Source organism: Lactuca virosa, chromosome 7 (genome assembly GCF_052849685.1).
Source record: "Lactuca virosa cultivar CGN04683 chromosome 7, Lactuca_virosa_CGN04683_v6, whole genome shotgun sequence".
Classification (NCBI taxonomy): Eukaryota; Viridiplantae; Streptophyta; class Magnoliopsida; order Asterales; family Asteraceae; genus Lactuca; species Lactuca virosa.
In genome coordinates this window covers 224,387,295-224,401,052 of record NC_136432.1, presented here as the reverse complement: position 1 = coordinate 224,401,052, position 13,758 = coordinate 224,387,295, and the positions used below count along the sequence as shown (strand labels likewise).

Below are 13,758 nucleotides of genomic sequence, written 5' to 3'. Positions count from 1 at the left end.
CCGCTCGAACTAAAATTCGAGTTTCGGGTCGTGCACTGCTAAGCCGAATCTTAGAAAAATCATAACTTCCTCATACGAAGTCAGAAAAATCATAACTTCCTCATACGAAGCCGAATCATAGTCGCCAGGGTTAATCTCGTCTATCGACAGTGTCGTTTCCGAGACTCCTCTCACAACACATGTCAAGGGGTTTTTTTAGAGTACAGCTGGTGAGCACACAGTTCAAAACACCTACAGGTTTCGAGCCTGCTAGTGTCCATTGTACTGTCTAGAATAGTCCGTGGTTATCATCCATACTCTGCTGAATGACGGGGCCAACACATGGGTAAAAGGCTTCTCTCATGGTTTACCTCTCACCCTTATCTCACGGTCTATATCACCTCTCATCATTTTGTTTTTATCACAAAGCAACTATTTCATCTACCCATGTTTTACCCAACACATTTTGTAGATATAAAACACATATACAGTTTAAATCATTTAAAACATGTATAAAAATCTTTCACCCAACACAGACGGAAAATATACAGACAATATGCGCACATAACACGTAATTTATATTAAATAATTCATATCTATGTGTAAGATGAAAGTAACTATGCACTCACCTGATAAGGTGGTCACTCGGTACTCGGACAGCGCTTCGTTAATCTTAAAACAATTTCCCTCGGACAAAACCTAGTATCATTACCACTAGAGTTTAGTCTAATGTTTGACGAGACTAATTAATAGTTTTGCTATTATTATTGTTATATAAGCGTTAAACAATATTCTTCACCCACTATGTACAGACAGGGGCCAGACATAAAACACCGGAGGGCAGGACCATTTTGGCATATAACACTTCTGAAATCCAACAACCCTATGCGACCCTTTAAACCAGATTCCCCGTACTGCGAGTGGTTAAAAAAAATATTATAACGACTCTTATATAACTCATAATAATAGCCTAAATAATTATTATAAGGTCTTAATAATGTTACTATAATTAATTAAAAGCTATATTAAAAATAGTGTAGGCGTAACTCACTTACAGCGGGTTTTCTCGAAAACCGGACTCCGCCGGAGCAGAGTTTCTGAGCCGAAAGGCTCTTTTCTCGGGGCTTCCTTCGGGTGCTAGGGGGTTTACTTAGACTTTAGGTGGGGTTTGTGGCTTTAGATAGAGAAAGTAGAAAGAGAGAGAAGAGTTTGGATGGTGTGAAGAATGAGGGAACCCGGCACCTGTATTTATAGGCTGAATTCCTAATCGACTCGCCGAGTCGAAGTACTGACTTGCCGAGTCGAAGTACTGACTCGCCGAGTCCATGCCACATGTCAGCTTTCTAGTGGCCAAATGTGTGTGGCCTGTATTGTGCCACGTCACCCCTTTTGCAGCAGCACCCTGCCGACTTCTATACCCCGTAACTTTCGCATACGAGCTCCGTGTTCGACGTTCTTTTTTCCACGTGTAGGTAAAAACAAGATCTACAACTTTCATTTAGACTCCATCGGCTAATTCTCGACCGATCTTAAATTTAACAGTAGGAGGAGATTAGTCCGTTAAATGACCGCGAAAAATTCGTAACTCCTTCATACGGACTCCGTTAAATGAGTCGGGACCAAAACTTCATGAGATTTCGAGTTATTCGTTCGATCAAAACATCGGTTTTCGGCCTGGCTGAGTTTACAGCCGTAAACCCGTGTTCGGCCGTACACTCGTTTACGGCCAGAGTCGGGTGGACCCTACCACCGACCACAAAACCCCTATAAATATGAGACCCTACCCCTCATTTACACTTTTCTGGCCGGACACTCTCTCATTCTCTCTCTAAACTCGTGACCGTACACCCCTAAAACACCCTTATTCTTTCGGAAAACATCGAGAATCACTAATTGGGGGTCATTTCGGAGCATCTAGAACACGTTTTTCATCGATTCAAGCACCTTTGTTCTTGAGGGTACGACCGTACACCCTTCAAGTCTTCAAATCTTCATCGACCGTACACCAGTCTACGGCCGTACACACTTCAAACCTTCAAAGGTCGTACACCCTTCGAGAGGCAGTTTACGGCCGTACACGGTTCACGACCGTACACTCCCTTCACGGCCGTAAACCCCATTCACGACCGTACACACTTCCTAAGCAGTGTATTAGACTGAAAACTCACTTTCCTCAATTCAAGCAAGTCCCGGTAACATTCCTTAACCGAAAGCAAGTGTTTATGTAACACTTTATCTAACGAAATCGCTAATTTAGATACATATATGTATTTAATTGTTATTAGGATTCCGTTAAGTGCCACACACTACAACTCGAGGGTCTTCATTTCAGTCCGTTGATTCGACGCTTGTACACAACTAACAGTGAGTTCATACCCCTACGCTTTTATGGTTTTTAATGTTTTCAGGGGGGAATACAAGCCAAACACAAATGATTTTTGTGAATCAAAACAAAAGGAATTCAACAAGTTTAAAACGTATGCAATTAATACAGTTAAACTATTTCCACGTTTTATAAAATATTTAGATATTTTATCCCTTTTGTACTATGTTGAGCATAAGGGACACTTTCAATTTGGAAATATAATTGCATAGTTTTCAGATCATCTTACAAACCAAGTACATAACTTTTCAATCAAACTATAATAGGTACAGTTTGGGGAATTCAATACATAGCTCTTATCAATTCAGATTACATTCATGGGTAACCACATAAACTATGTCAAATTTAGTTTATGACATACATTACTACCAGAGAACAACATTTAATAATTATTTAAGTATAATTATTACCTTATACAGTATACACACAGAGTTCAATACAGTAGATCACTACAGAACCACATGTAAACTAGTTAATACAGGATTGTGAGACCACTCTTCAATTATACCCTTCTGGGTACTGGTAAAATCCTCAACATTTAGTGTAACCAGAGTCTCCTAGTGGGAGAGCGTGAGATTTGTGAATAGATCTATTCAGGACTGACAATCCCACACCTAAACTGCTAGCTACAGTTAGGCAGGCATGCCTGGGGTGACAAATATCATACCGTACGACGCCTGAAGAACGTCGCTGAGGTCATCAGTCATATCAAGCATGGTTATACGACCCACAATAGTATAAACATACTATACATACTGATGGTAGCCAGGGTTTTCAAACAGAACATACTATACATACTGGTGGTAGCCAGAGTTTTCAAACAGAACATACTATACATACTGGTGGTAGTCAGGGTTTTCAAACAGAACATACTATACATACTGGTGGTAGCCAGGGTTTTCAAACAGAACATACTGGTGGTAGCCATAGTTTTCAAATAGAACATACTATGCAAGGGTTTTGTACAGAATACACACATACAATACAGATTGGTGATAACCAGACATGCGAACTAATACATCATACATTGCTACAGAACATAGTAACGAACATATATGTTAGAAAATATTGGATTTTCTTGGAAACATACAGACATTTTTATAGAGTCATCAACAGACTTTCATTACAAAAACATCGCTTATGAACTCACCAGCTTTATGCTGATACTCTTTCAAAACTGCTTGTATTCTCAGGAAATCAGTAGACAGGTACTTCTTGGAGTTTTGAGAAGACGGAGCGTATAGAGTCACGTCTTTTTCTTTTGGTTATACTTTTGATGTATAAAGACAAGAATCAAACAGATGTAATTACCTTTTATCATATATTTAATGTAATGGTTGTGTTTACTATGATTACTATGATGCAATGGTTGTGATACTACATATGTCGTCGTCATCCACCCCCGAACGTTTCCGCCGTTCCGGTTTGGGGGTGTGACAATACTGATGAGCGTGAGTGTCCAAAGGCCATAATGTTGTTTAAATATGGCTCATGCCCTAAAAATTAGGGTTTAGTCTTTGGCTATGTATGCCCTGCGTATACCACGTACGCTCAGCGTACATGGCTAATCCCCTTGATCCAAAAGTGTGCATGTACGCTAAGCGTACCTAAACGTACGCCTAACGTATGAGGGGACCATTTTCACAAAAAAATCAAACTTCAAGGACCAAAGAGAAAAATACCTAGAATGGAATGTTCCATAGTCTAAAGTAGCCGATTATAAGGATTAAATATGTTAAAAAAAAACAAGTTAAATTGTCAAATATAGATATAAAAAACATTAGTAATTAAATATATACAAAACAAACATTATATTACTCGTTAAATCATTTTCTTAAAATAAAATTATAAAAACGTTTGCAATATTGTCATGGATTAATCTACTTAATAAATAAAGATTTTTTTTTGTTACATGTCATACTCTAATTCATTTTGTCACATGTAATTTTGTAGTTATTTTAAATTAACTTTTACCCGCATGTAATTTTATGATTAAATTTTACATAATATTTAAATGTAATACTATGTAATAATAAATTAATATTAAATTCATTATTAGACTTATCTTTTAATTTCAAATTTCCTAAATTAAAGACACATTAATTTCTTTTGTTTATTTATGTAAAATTTTGTTTAAATTTATAAGAGAAAAAACACTACAATTTTAATAATTAATATTTTGTTAGTTTCTTATAAATTCAAATATCACATATATAGAAATTTGTATTCAACTTTCTTTTTGGTTCTAGTATCTTATAAAACCATATATAGTGGAATTTTGTAGAATATTATTATTTTTTCTAAAAATAATATCCTAAGGATTAGACCAAAGCACAATTTCCCCTTTCACAAATTTAGACCTGAACCCAACGGCTTACGACTTGAAAAAGGGCTTATACTGCTGCCAATTACGTTTACGCCTACGCCTGCCCACCAAATTCAATGTTGTCAAATCGTCGTCCGTAGAAATCCATCCATCCACCTCCGTTTCTCGTACCCCCAATCCCTCCCTGCTTCGTTTCCTGCTCCAAATTAGGGTTCTTATATTTCAATATTTTGACTCCAATTGGTCTTTTTCTTCATCTTCTTCATCTTTCCCTTTCGATTTCTTCAAGCTGTCGTCGTTGTATCAATAAACCCATCTCTGATTTGATTCCTGTTAGACCCGTGTATATATACAGCTTAGGAATCAGTAAACCCCTTGTGTTTCTTTTCATCCGAAAGGGTTTTTTTCGTTGTTAGATGCTTTTGGATAATGTCGGATGCGAATATTAGCAATCAGCATCTTCATCGAGCTACCTACGAGCCTGTAAGTTTACAGCGTCATCATCATCAGCAACAAGGAATTACTATCAATAGCAATAACGACGATGGAAATCAACATCACATGGTTGATGATGTAGTAGTAGAGGAAGACGACGACGACGTTCCCGGAGGCGAAGAAGAGTCTATCGATAACCCTAACCAGATCCGTTACGACCACCACAATCCACATCATCAACACCATGGTTTACAAAACGGCGGTGGCTTGGAAGGGGGAATGGAGGAAATGAGTGCTCCGCCACATGGTTTGTATGTTCCGGAGTCTGAAATTCAGCAGCATGCGGCGGTGGGTGGTGGTGGTGGTACTGGTGGCGCTGATCAGCTTACGTTGTCGTTTCAGGGTGAAGTTTATGTGTTCGATGCGGTTTCACCTGAAAAGGTTTTTGCTTTACTCTTTGCATCAATCGCTGACCTAATCCAACAAGTTTGTAGCTTTTCATTGTGGGTTTTTAAAGTTTTAAAGTATTAAAGTTGTATTATTTGTGTTACAGGTGCAATCTGTGTTGCTACTTTTGGGTGGATATGAAGTACCTACAGGGGTCACTTCTTTAGGGATACCTCCTCAAAATCAAAGGGTATGAGTAATTAAGTATAACCCATGAAACATGAATGACATTAACCCTATGTGATATGAGTATTTGATGATTTGAGTTTATTAAAAGTTTTTCTTGAAATGTGGTGTTATAGGATTTGGCAGAATTTCCTGCAAGATCAAGTCAATCTCAAAGGGCTGCATCATTGATTCGGTTTAGAGAGAAGAGGAAAGAAAGATGCTTTGATAAGAAAATCCGCTACACTGTTCGAAAGGAAGTTGCCCTGAGGTGGTACTAGAATTATCCGAAATCTAGCATTGTTTTTTTTTTAAAATTTCCCATCACATAATATTCATATTCATGTCGTATGCTACACAAGATCTGATTTTTTTTTTTATTATTAATAAAAACAGAATGCAACGAAAAAAGGGTCAATTTACATCATCCAAGGCAACTTCTGATGTATCTGGATCTTCTTCTGATTGGAATGGAGGGCCCACCCAAGATGAAGAAACAACGTAAGTATCACCTTATAGACATGATACGACAGAACAAAACAAGTTGTACTGAATCTCGTTCTGTGTTAGACATGATATGATATGACATAACAGAACAGGTTGTACAGAACTAGTACTCGTCCTGGTGTGATTGGGCAATTTTTTTTTTCTGTATGAAAAGACGTGAATGCCCTTGTCCATACAGATGTAGGCACTGTGGAATAAGCTCGAAGTCAACTCCGATGATGCGACGTGGGCCCGATGGGCCAAGAACATTGTGCAATGCATGCGGACTCAAATGGGCTAATAAGGTAATAATTCTTTTGCTGAAATTTGTCATTTTGTGTTATTGAAGTGAATGATAGTTGACTTATTATTATTATGGAAATTGATTTTTTTCAGGGACTTTTAAGAGATCTGAGCAAGGTTTCAGCATCAGGAAGTCAGGAAGCAGGTGGGAAGTCGAACAACTTGGATGCTGGAAATGTGAATGCTGCTGTTCTTGTGGTGTCTAATGGAGACACTTCAGGTGTGGCTGGAGAAAGGTGAGTGATTTGAAGTAAAAAAGTTGTAAAATAAGGAAAAAAAAAAGATGCTTCCGGGTTTTATAGAGATTTGTAGACATTAATGACAGCTACAGTGTATGAGCTGTATTACATAGTGTTGTTAGTTGTAGGTTTTCGAATCTTTGGTGTTTGTATCCTTCTCTCTCTCTCTCTCTCTCTGATCATCTCATTAAACATCGATTCATTTGAGTATGCCTGTATTTTTATCTGTTAAACCCTAAACCCTGAATCCAAAACCTGTTTCTATTGTTTTAGCTTCCATTGGTAGAATGGTAGTTCGTCTAATGTCTGTAATTAAGAAAATTACCCTAAAAGCTTACTGAAGACAGTTATTGAAGAAATCCCCTAACTTGTGTTTGCTGGAAGTATGAGAATTTTAAAGATTACCAGGTGTTTGTTTTTCAACTTAACCTTGGTTAAGCTGCAAAGTTGAGATGAATGGAGATGTTAGATTATCAGTACTAAAATTTAAAGTACATTTGAATAACATAAAGTACACTTAGACAGAAATAGCCTCTTTCAGATTAGGTTGTTTTTCATAGTCTACCGAATCCTTGCTCACATGTACAAATGTAGGTTGTTTTTAGGTACATAACAGCCAACTAGATGGTTGAGCCCACAAAGAACCCTATCCACATTTGTAATTAAAACTCAAACCCCTGTCCCTAAACAATTTCTGAAATAAAAATCATAAACAAATGTAGGTTTTAAGGATGGCCCTTGCCTTTATCAACGATGCAACTTGCTTTCTAAAAAGCATTGCTTTCTAAAAAGCACTTCAAAGAGAACGTGCATACTTTACATTACACAAAGCTGCAAAAATGGTCATTGTGGTATGCATTTTTTCTGAGGTTTAGTCCAAACCTCGATTTTTTTTAGCTTCGTGGTCGTTTTGAGCTAGTTTCATTGCGGATTTGGTTCCTCAGTAAATTGAAATGTAACGTCCCAAAAATACCAAGTAAAAATTTCATTGTAAATAAATCAAAACCATTCATTTAGTATCCCAAAAGACGATCAGAGTAAAAATATTTTTCAAAACATCAGAGTAAAGTCATAAACAATTAATGCAGAATAAATTTCCAGGGGATGCAGTGCGATCAAGCTGAACCCTTCCTTTTGAAACCAGAAGTACCTGAAAACGTTTTAAACATAAACCGTAAGCACAAAGCTTAGTGAGTCCCTCAAAATACCACAGAGACAACAAACACATATAGACATATCAACAAGTGTCACAAAGACAACTATCATCCTACAAACATAATCTAGTGGGCCGACATTGGTGCCTTCGACCCACGAGTATGGTGAAGAGACTCACCTGGACTATTCAACAGAAGCCCAAAAGCTACCTCAACAACAGAACATCCAACCCAAGCTTCCTAAAGCTAAACCGAAACAAATCCTTAGCCAAATGCTCAATTCTACTCAAGTTTGACCAAAGTCAAAATGATCAAAAAGTCAACGGTCAAAGTCAAAGTCAAAATTGTCAATCAGCAGCCCTCCACGTCGTGGCCTTCCTTGGCCACGTCTTGGGCACAAAATGCCAAAACAATTGCTGATTCCCCAGTCGCCACATTGTGGCAACCTAAGGCCATGCCGTGGGGACTGGTCTGAACAGCTCAAACGAGCTTAATCCATTTTTCTTCCAATTTCAAGAGCTCCAAAGCTCAGACCTGATCCTTTCCAAGGTCTTAATGGATAAAGTTTCTAACTTTAGCCATTAGGAATGTCCAAACCACCAAGGTCTAGACTTTAAGTCTCAAAAGTACCCAAAATGCATATTTCTCAACTTAATCCATTAAATCCAAGTCTCCAACTTCGAGATCTGAATCAACAAGGTGTCTAGATGCATAAGTTTCCAACTTTATCCATAATAATTCCACAATCTTCTAAGATCTAAACTTTAATATACCAAAATGACTTAAATGACCAAGATAACTTGCATGACTAAAAGGGAAGGCAAACATTATAACTTTCCTAGTCCATGGGGTCCAAGAAACATTCCAAACTGATCAAAAGATGTTGGAGTCCACTCAACTCCAAGATCACTCATAAAATGGACCAAAAGTGCCGAAAAAAACCCAAATGACAAGATCTAATGAACTAGATAGCAATATTGGAACTTTATACTCACAATGGTCTAGAAATGTAGTGTCTTTGATGGATCCAAACTTGAAGCATCATTCCTTGCAACCAAAAGAACCTTCTTGATCTTTATGCTCCATCAAAATAACATAAAAAACATACAAAAGAGGAGGGATGAGAGAGGAGAAGCTCAAATCTTGAAGGTGGAGGCTAGGGTTTCTCTCAAGGGATTCTACAGGTGATGGAGGCTGATAAAATGTCCAAAAATGCAGAACTTATGCTTAAATACATTGAAAACCCTAAAATCATGGGTTTGGGCGTGACTGATCGCCATGTCGTGGGCTCTGATCCCCACTTCATGGCGACTGCCATGCCGTGGGCTCTGATCCCCACTTCGTGGCGACGGTTTTCTCCCAAATCCACATCAACTTCAAACAGCTATAACTATTTCGTTTCAATTCCTTTTTCGGTGATCTTTATATCAACAGAAAGGTATTGACGAGCCCCACACTTCTATCTAGTTAATTTTGGCTTAACACATGTCGAACTAAAAACCATAATCCATACAAGAAGCCTAACATATAACTTTTCCCATTTTACCCTTTGGTTCCAAAACACAAACCAATGGCTTAGATCATATAACCAATATTATCAACATCCAATAAGGTCTAAACCCTATTCTCTTGGAGCCCAAGGCCTTTACTTAATCAATTTATTGCCCACAATCCCAAAATAAGAAACTTCTCGAAACAGGATGTTACATGAAATAACTTTAATACCCTTGGGGCATTTATTTTTCTTTTTTCTTTCATTTTCTTAATATCAAATAGTTATTTATTTATTTTAATAATTATTTTAATAATTAAAAAAGAAGGGCTCACCTCTCTCTCTCCCTCTCTCTGAGATTTTTGGGTGCTCTGTGTTTTAGTTTCCCCCCCCCCCCCCAAATTAAGGCTTTTCTTGTTTGGGATTTGTTCGTCTTTTCTAGATCTTGGTAGTCGGTAATCATCAAAACAAATAAAAAAAAGAAAAAAAAATCTATAGAAGAAAAAATGATCATGAATTATCCATGTTTTGATTTTGATTTTGATTTGGCGATTTAGCGTAATCTCAGGTTTTCATTGAAGTGGCTCTGAACTATTCTCAATGGCCAGTTTTTCCTGCTCATACGTCCTAAGACAATCTGATTTCACCTTTGAGGATCATGAATGGGTATGTTGTGGAAGGCATGTCAGACAAAGGGGGAGAAAGCTTCGTTAAGCCAGAAATCCATGATCGTTTTGGTGGCTCACTAGATCCAGTTTCTACGTACATAATCGACATATCACCGTCAGATCCATTTGGTATGGTGATTGATATCAGCACCATTTTCACAGCCATCATCGGGTGGCTTGAAGATTTTGAAGTGGACTATGTGAAATATGTCAGAAACAACTGAGGGGGAAACAACCACGATACCGATGTTGGGTCTAATGTTACCGGAGATGCTACTGTCAGAGACACTACTATGGTCGTGGAGGTGTTCTTTTCGGCGGAGAGTATAGGGCTGGCAGAATGCTCAACGGTACAAATCGGGAGGAGGCAGATGGATGAAGGAGAAGAACGAAGCAGCAAAGTCTGCTGTCGACTGCTGCAGTTAAAGGGTGCTCCAGCGACCTCTTGATTGTTCCTATTCTGATCCGGAAGCAAACACGAAAGGAAGTGGCAAGGCAGATCGGAGATAGAACAACAACAGGTGGGGGTGTTTGGGTTGCTGTGAAGTCGACGATAAGCACAAGGAAAACGGGAGGGGGCTGTTGTCCTCTTGACTGCTAGAAAATCCCACCTCTGGTGGAGCTTTTCTCGATTAAAACTGTAGAAGAAGGGAGGCTGCAACAACAAGTATCAGAGGGTGTTTGGCTTGCTTGTCATCGAGTAAGAAGAAGGAAACATGGCTAGAACGGAGGGTAGCAGCCTCCGTTTTCTGCTTGGGTTTTCCGATGTGTGTGTGTGAGTGAGAGAGAGGTGGGCCTCTTTTTTAGTTATTAAAATAAATATTATAATAAATAAATAACTATTAGATTTAAAAAAATGAAAGATAAATATCTCAAGGGTATTAGTATTACAGTCATTTTAGTTTACTGAAGGACCAAATTCGCAATGAAACTAACTCAAAAGGACAACGAAGCTAAAAAAATCAAGATTTAGACTAAACCTCAGAAAAAAATACATACCACAAGACCATTATATATCAAATAACAAATAAAAAGAAGAAAATCATCCATAATGATATCAATAATTGAAAAAAAGGACATCATCGGTCAAATATTCAGGCACAAACATCAAAGATCGTGAGCCAGTTGCATTATGTATTGAGGGAGGTTCCGATGTCGTGTCGTGTTCATGTTCAAAATTCAACCCGATAATAGCACGAAACGTCATTTTCGTGTTCAAAAGACATGTATTTAGTAGCTAACTATGTTGTTTTATGTTATTTTTTTATCGGTGTTTAAATAAACTTTTTTACAAGAACTTATGTGTGACATTATGCAAATTGTTTTTTTTTGTTATTTTTGTCGTGTTATCGTATTTTTATTGAGTCGTATTCGTGTTAACGAAAAAAAAACACGTTATCATGTCTTGTCATGTTCGTGTTAAGAAAAAATAATTTGTATCGAATTGTGTTATGCAAAAACACAGAACGACAACCCGATTTACCACCTTCACATGGATCAGTCTCCTGCAACATAAGAAACATATTACAATTAGTTTTGCACTATTTTAAGCCTGTTTATTGTGTAAATACTAAAAACTAAAAGACCTCTAAACTTTTAACAAATATTAACCGGAAAATATAATGTATTCGAGCGCCTCCAGACAACTCGGATGTAGACATCTCTTCATTTTTTCCATCAATCATCGAAGAAAAAGCTGCTTAAATTCAAGATATTATCTATGAAATTAGATATTTACACAATGCATACTTCAAATCTGCTAAAAATAAGACTTATTACCAACACAAATACAGGTCAAACAAACAGTCAACCAATTAGGGTCTCCCTCTTCTATCCGAGGAGGTTAGGTTTACCATTTAAATAAAAAAGATACACCTATATATATACAATGATTACACCATTGTACTTTTTGAACAGTTTGATAAACCATTTTACAGGTTATCCATGATTATCCATGGTTTTTATGAACGCATAATAGAGAAGTTTCATTAAGACAGATACCAAGAATCAATCAATTGGGACCTAGGAACATCAAACAAGCAATGCTGAAGCAACAAGCCAACAACAAAGCTTGAAGCACAATAGCAATCACAGATCAGAGACTCAATTTGAGAACTTAGGTACGAATTTGAGGTTTAAATGGATGCAATTCTTGTTCATATGGCAAGAAATGATGTATCTTATGGTGTTACAAAAACAAATTCCACCAATAGCCACAGTCTGTTATTGTAGAATTTCATGATGAAGAAAGATGAAGAAAAGAATGAATCTAAGAGAAGAATGTTTTCCATTAATTCTCACAAATGAAAGAGATACAATCTATATACAAAAGGGAAAGACATTACAGAGCACAAACAAACTTAGCTAACTTCTAACTACCAAATTAATTAAATTACAATGTTATCCCTGTTTATGTGAAAAATGACGAAACTACCCTTGTGATCATTTAGAAGCATTATGCTAACACCCCCCCTCAAGCTGGTGGATATGAGGAGAAACCAAGCTTGGAAACTGCATCTTTATGATTAATACCACTTAAATTCTTCGTGAATACATCTGCTAATTGATCTTTGGTATTAATGTGAGATAAACTTATTAAGCCATCCTGTAACTTCTCTCGAACATAATGACAATCTATCTCAATATGCTTGGTACGTTCATGGAAGACAGGATTGGTTGCAATGTAAATTGCAGAAAGATTGTCACATTTTAATGGAATGGGTGTCAAATTTTCTACTTGAAGTTCTTCAAATAATCGACTAATCCATGCTAATTCAGCACAAACTCTGCGCATTGATCTGTACTCTGCTTCAGATGAAGAAAGTGACACAGTGAGTTGCTTCTTTGATTTCCAAGAAATAGGAGTACCACCAAAAAGTATAAAGAAGCCACTGACTGATCTTCGTGTAATGGGACATGCAGCCCAATCTGAATCACAAAAAGCTTCGAGCTTGATAGATGAATTGTTATTGAAATGCAAACCTTGAGAAATTATCCCCTTCAAGTATTGTAATACATGAATAGCTGCATCATAATGAGATTGAGATGGTGTTTGATTAAATTGACTCAAATGTTGAATTGAGAAAGCCAAATCGGGTCTGGTATGCATTAGGAAGTTCAATTTTCCAATTAATTGCCTGTAGAGTGTAGGATCTACTAAAGGATTCTCCATGTTATGAACCAATTGAAGCTTTTCTGGCAAAGGCATAGTTGTAGTGGGCAGATCCATGATGGAATTGTTAGGTTTTGGGCATTCTAACACTCCTACTAACATGATGATTATTAGCATAACACTTATGCTCCCACTAGCTTTGACATGTACTCAGAAATCAGCTGGACTTCTAGAAATCAATACTTTATTGACTTTCTTACCAAAGTTCAGATTTCTGATACGAGATGCTTTGATAAAACTTTATCAAAATCATACACCTTTCCTTAGATAGCATGCATGTGTGTCTAAACAATTTCAGAACTATGAAAAGGGATGTCGTAATCATAGTCTCAATTGTTTAGACCTTTTGCCATCTGCTTCAAATCTACTTGGTGGAAGTGTTTCCTCACCATCATTTTCATGAATCGGAGAGAAACCTTATGACCCTTAGATTTTATGGTGTATGTGTTCTTATCCATGTGAATCATCAAAACCATAGTCACAAGACAAGGATAATGACAAATCCAAAC

The 13,758-nt window shown here is 37.2% G+C and overlaps 1 protein-coding gene across 1 annotated transcript; it reads left to right on the top strand.

Annotated features, from left to right (window-relative positions):
* Positions 1–4,702: 4,702 nt before the first annotated feature.
* On the top strand, positions 4,703–6,973 carry LOC145124859 (GATA transcription factor 24-like). The gene is made up of 6 exons (XM_079060329.1): positions 4,703–5,564; positions 5,677–5,760; positions 5,873–6,006; positions 6,132–6,236; positions 6,421–6,526; positions 6,618–6,973. Exons 1-6 carry the CDS (start codon positions 5,118–5,120, stop codon positions 6,762–6,764), a joined length of 1,023 nt encoding a protein of 340 aa, XP_078916455.1. The 5' UTR covers positions 4,703–5,117; the 3' UTR covers positions 6,765–6,973.
* Positions 6,974–13,758: the final 6,785 nt, after the last annotated feature.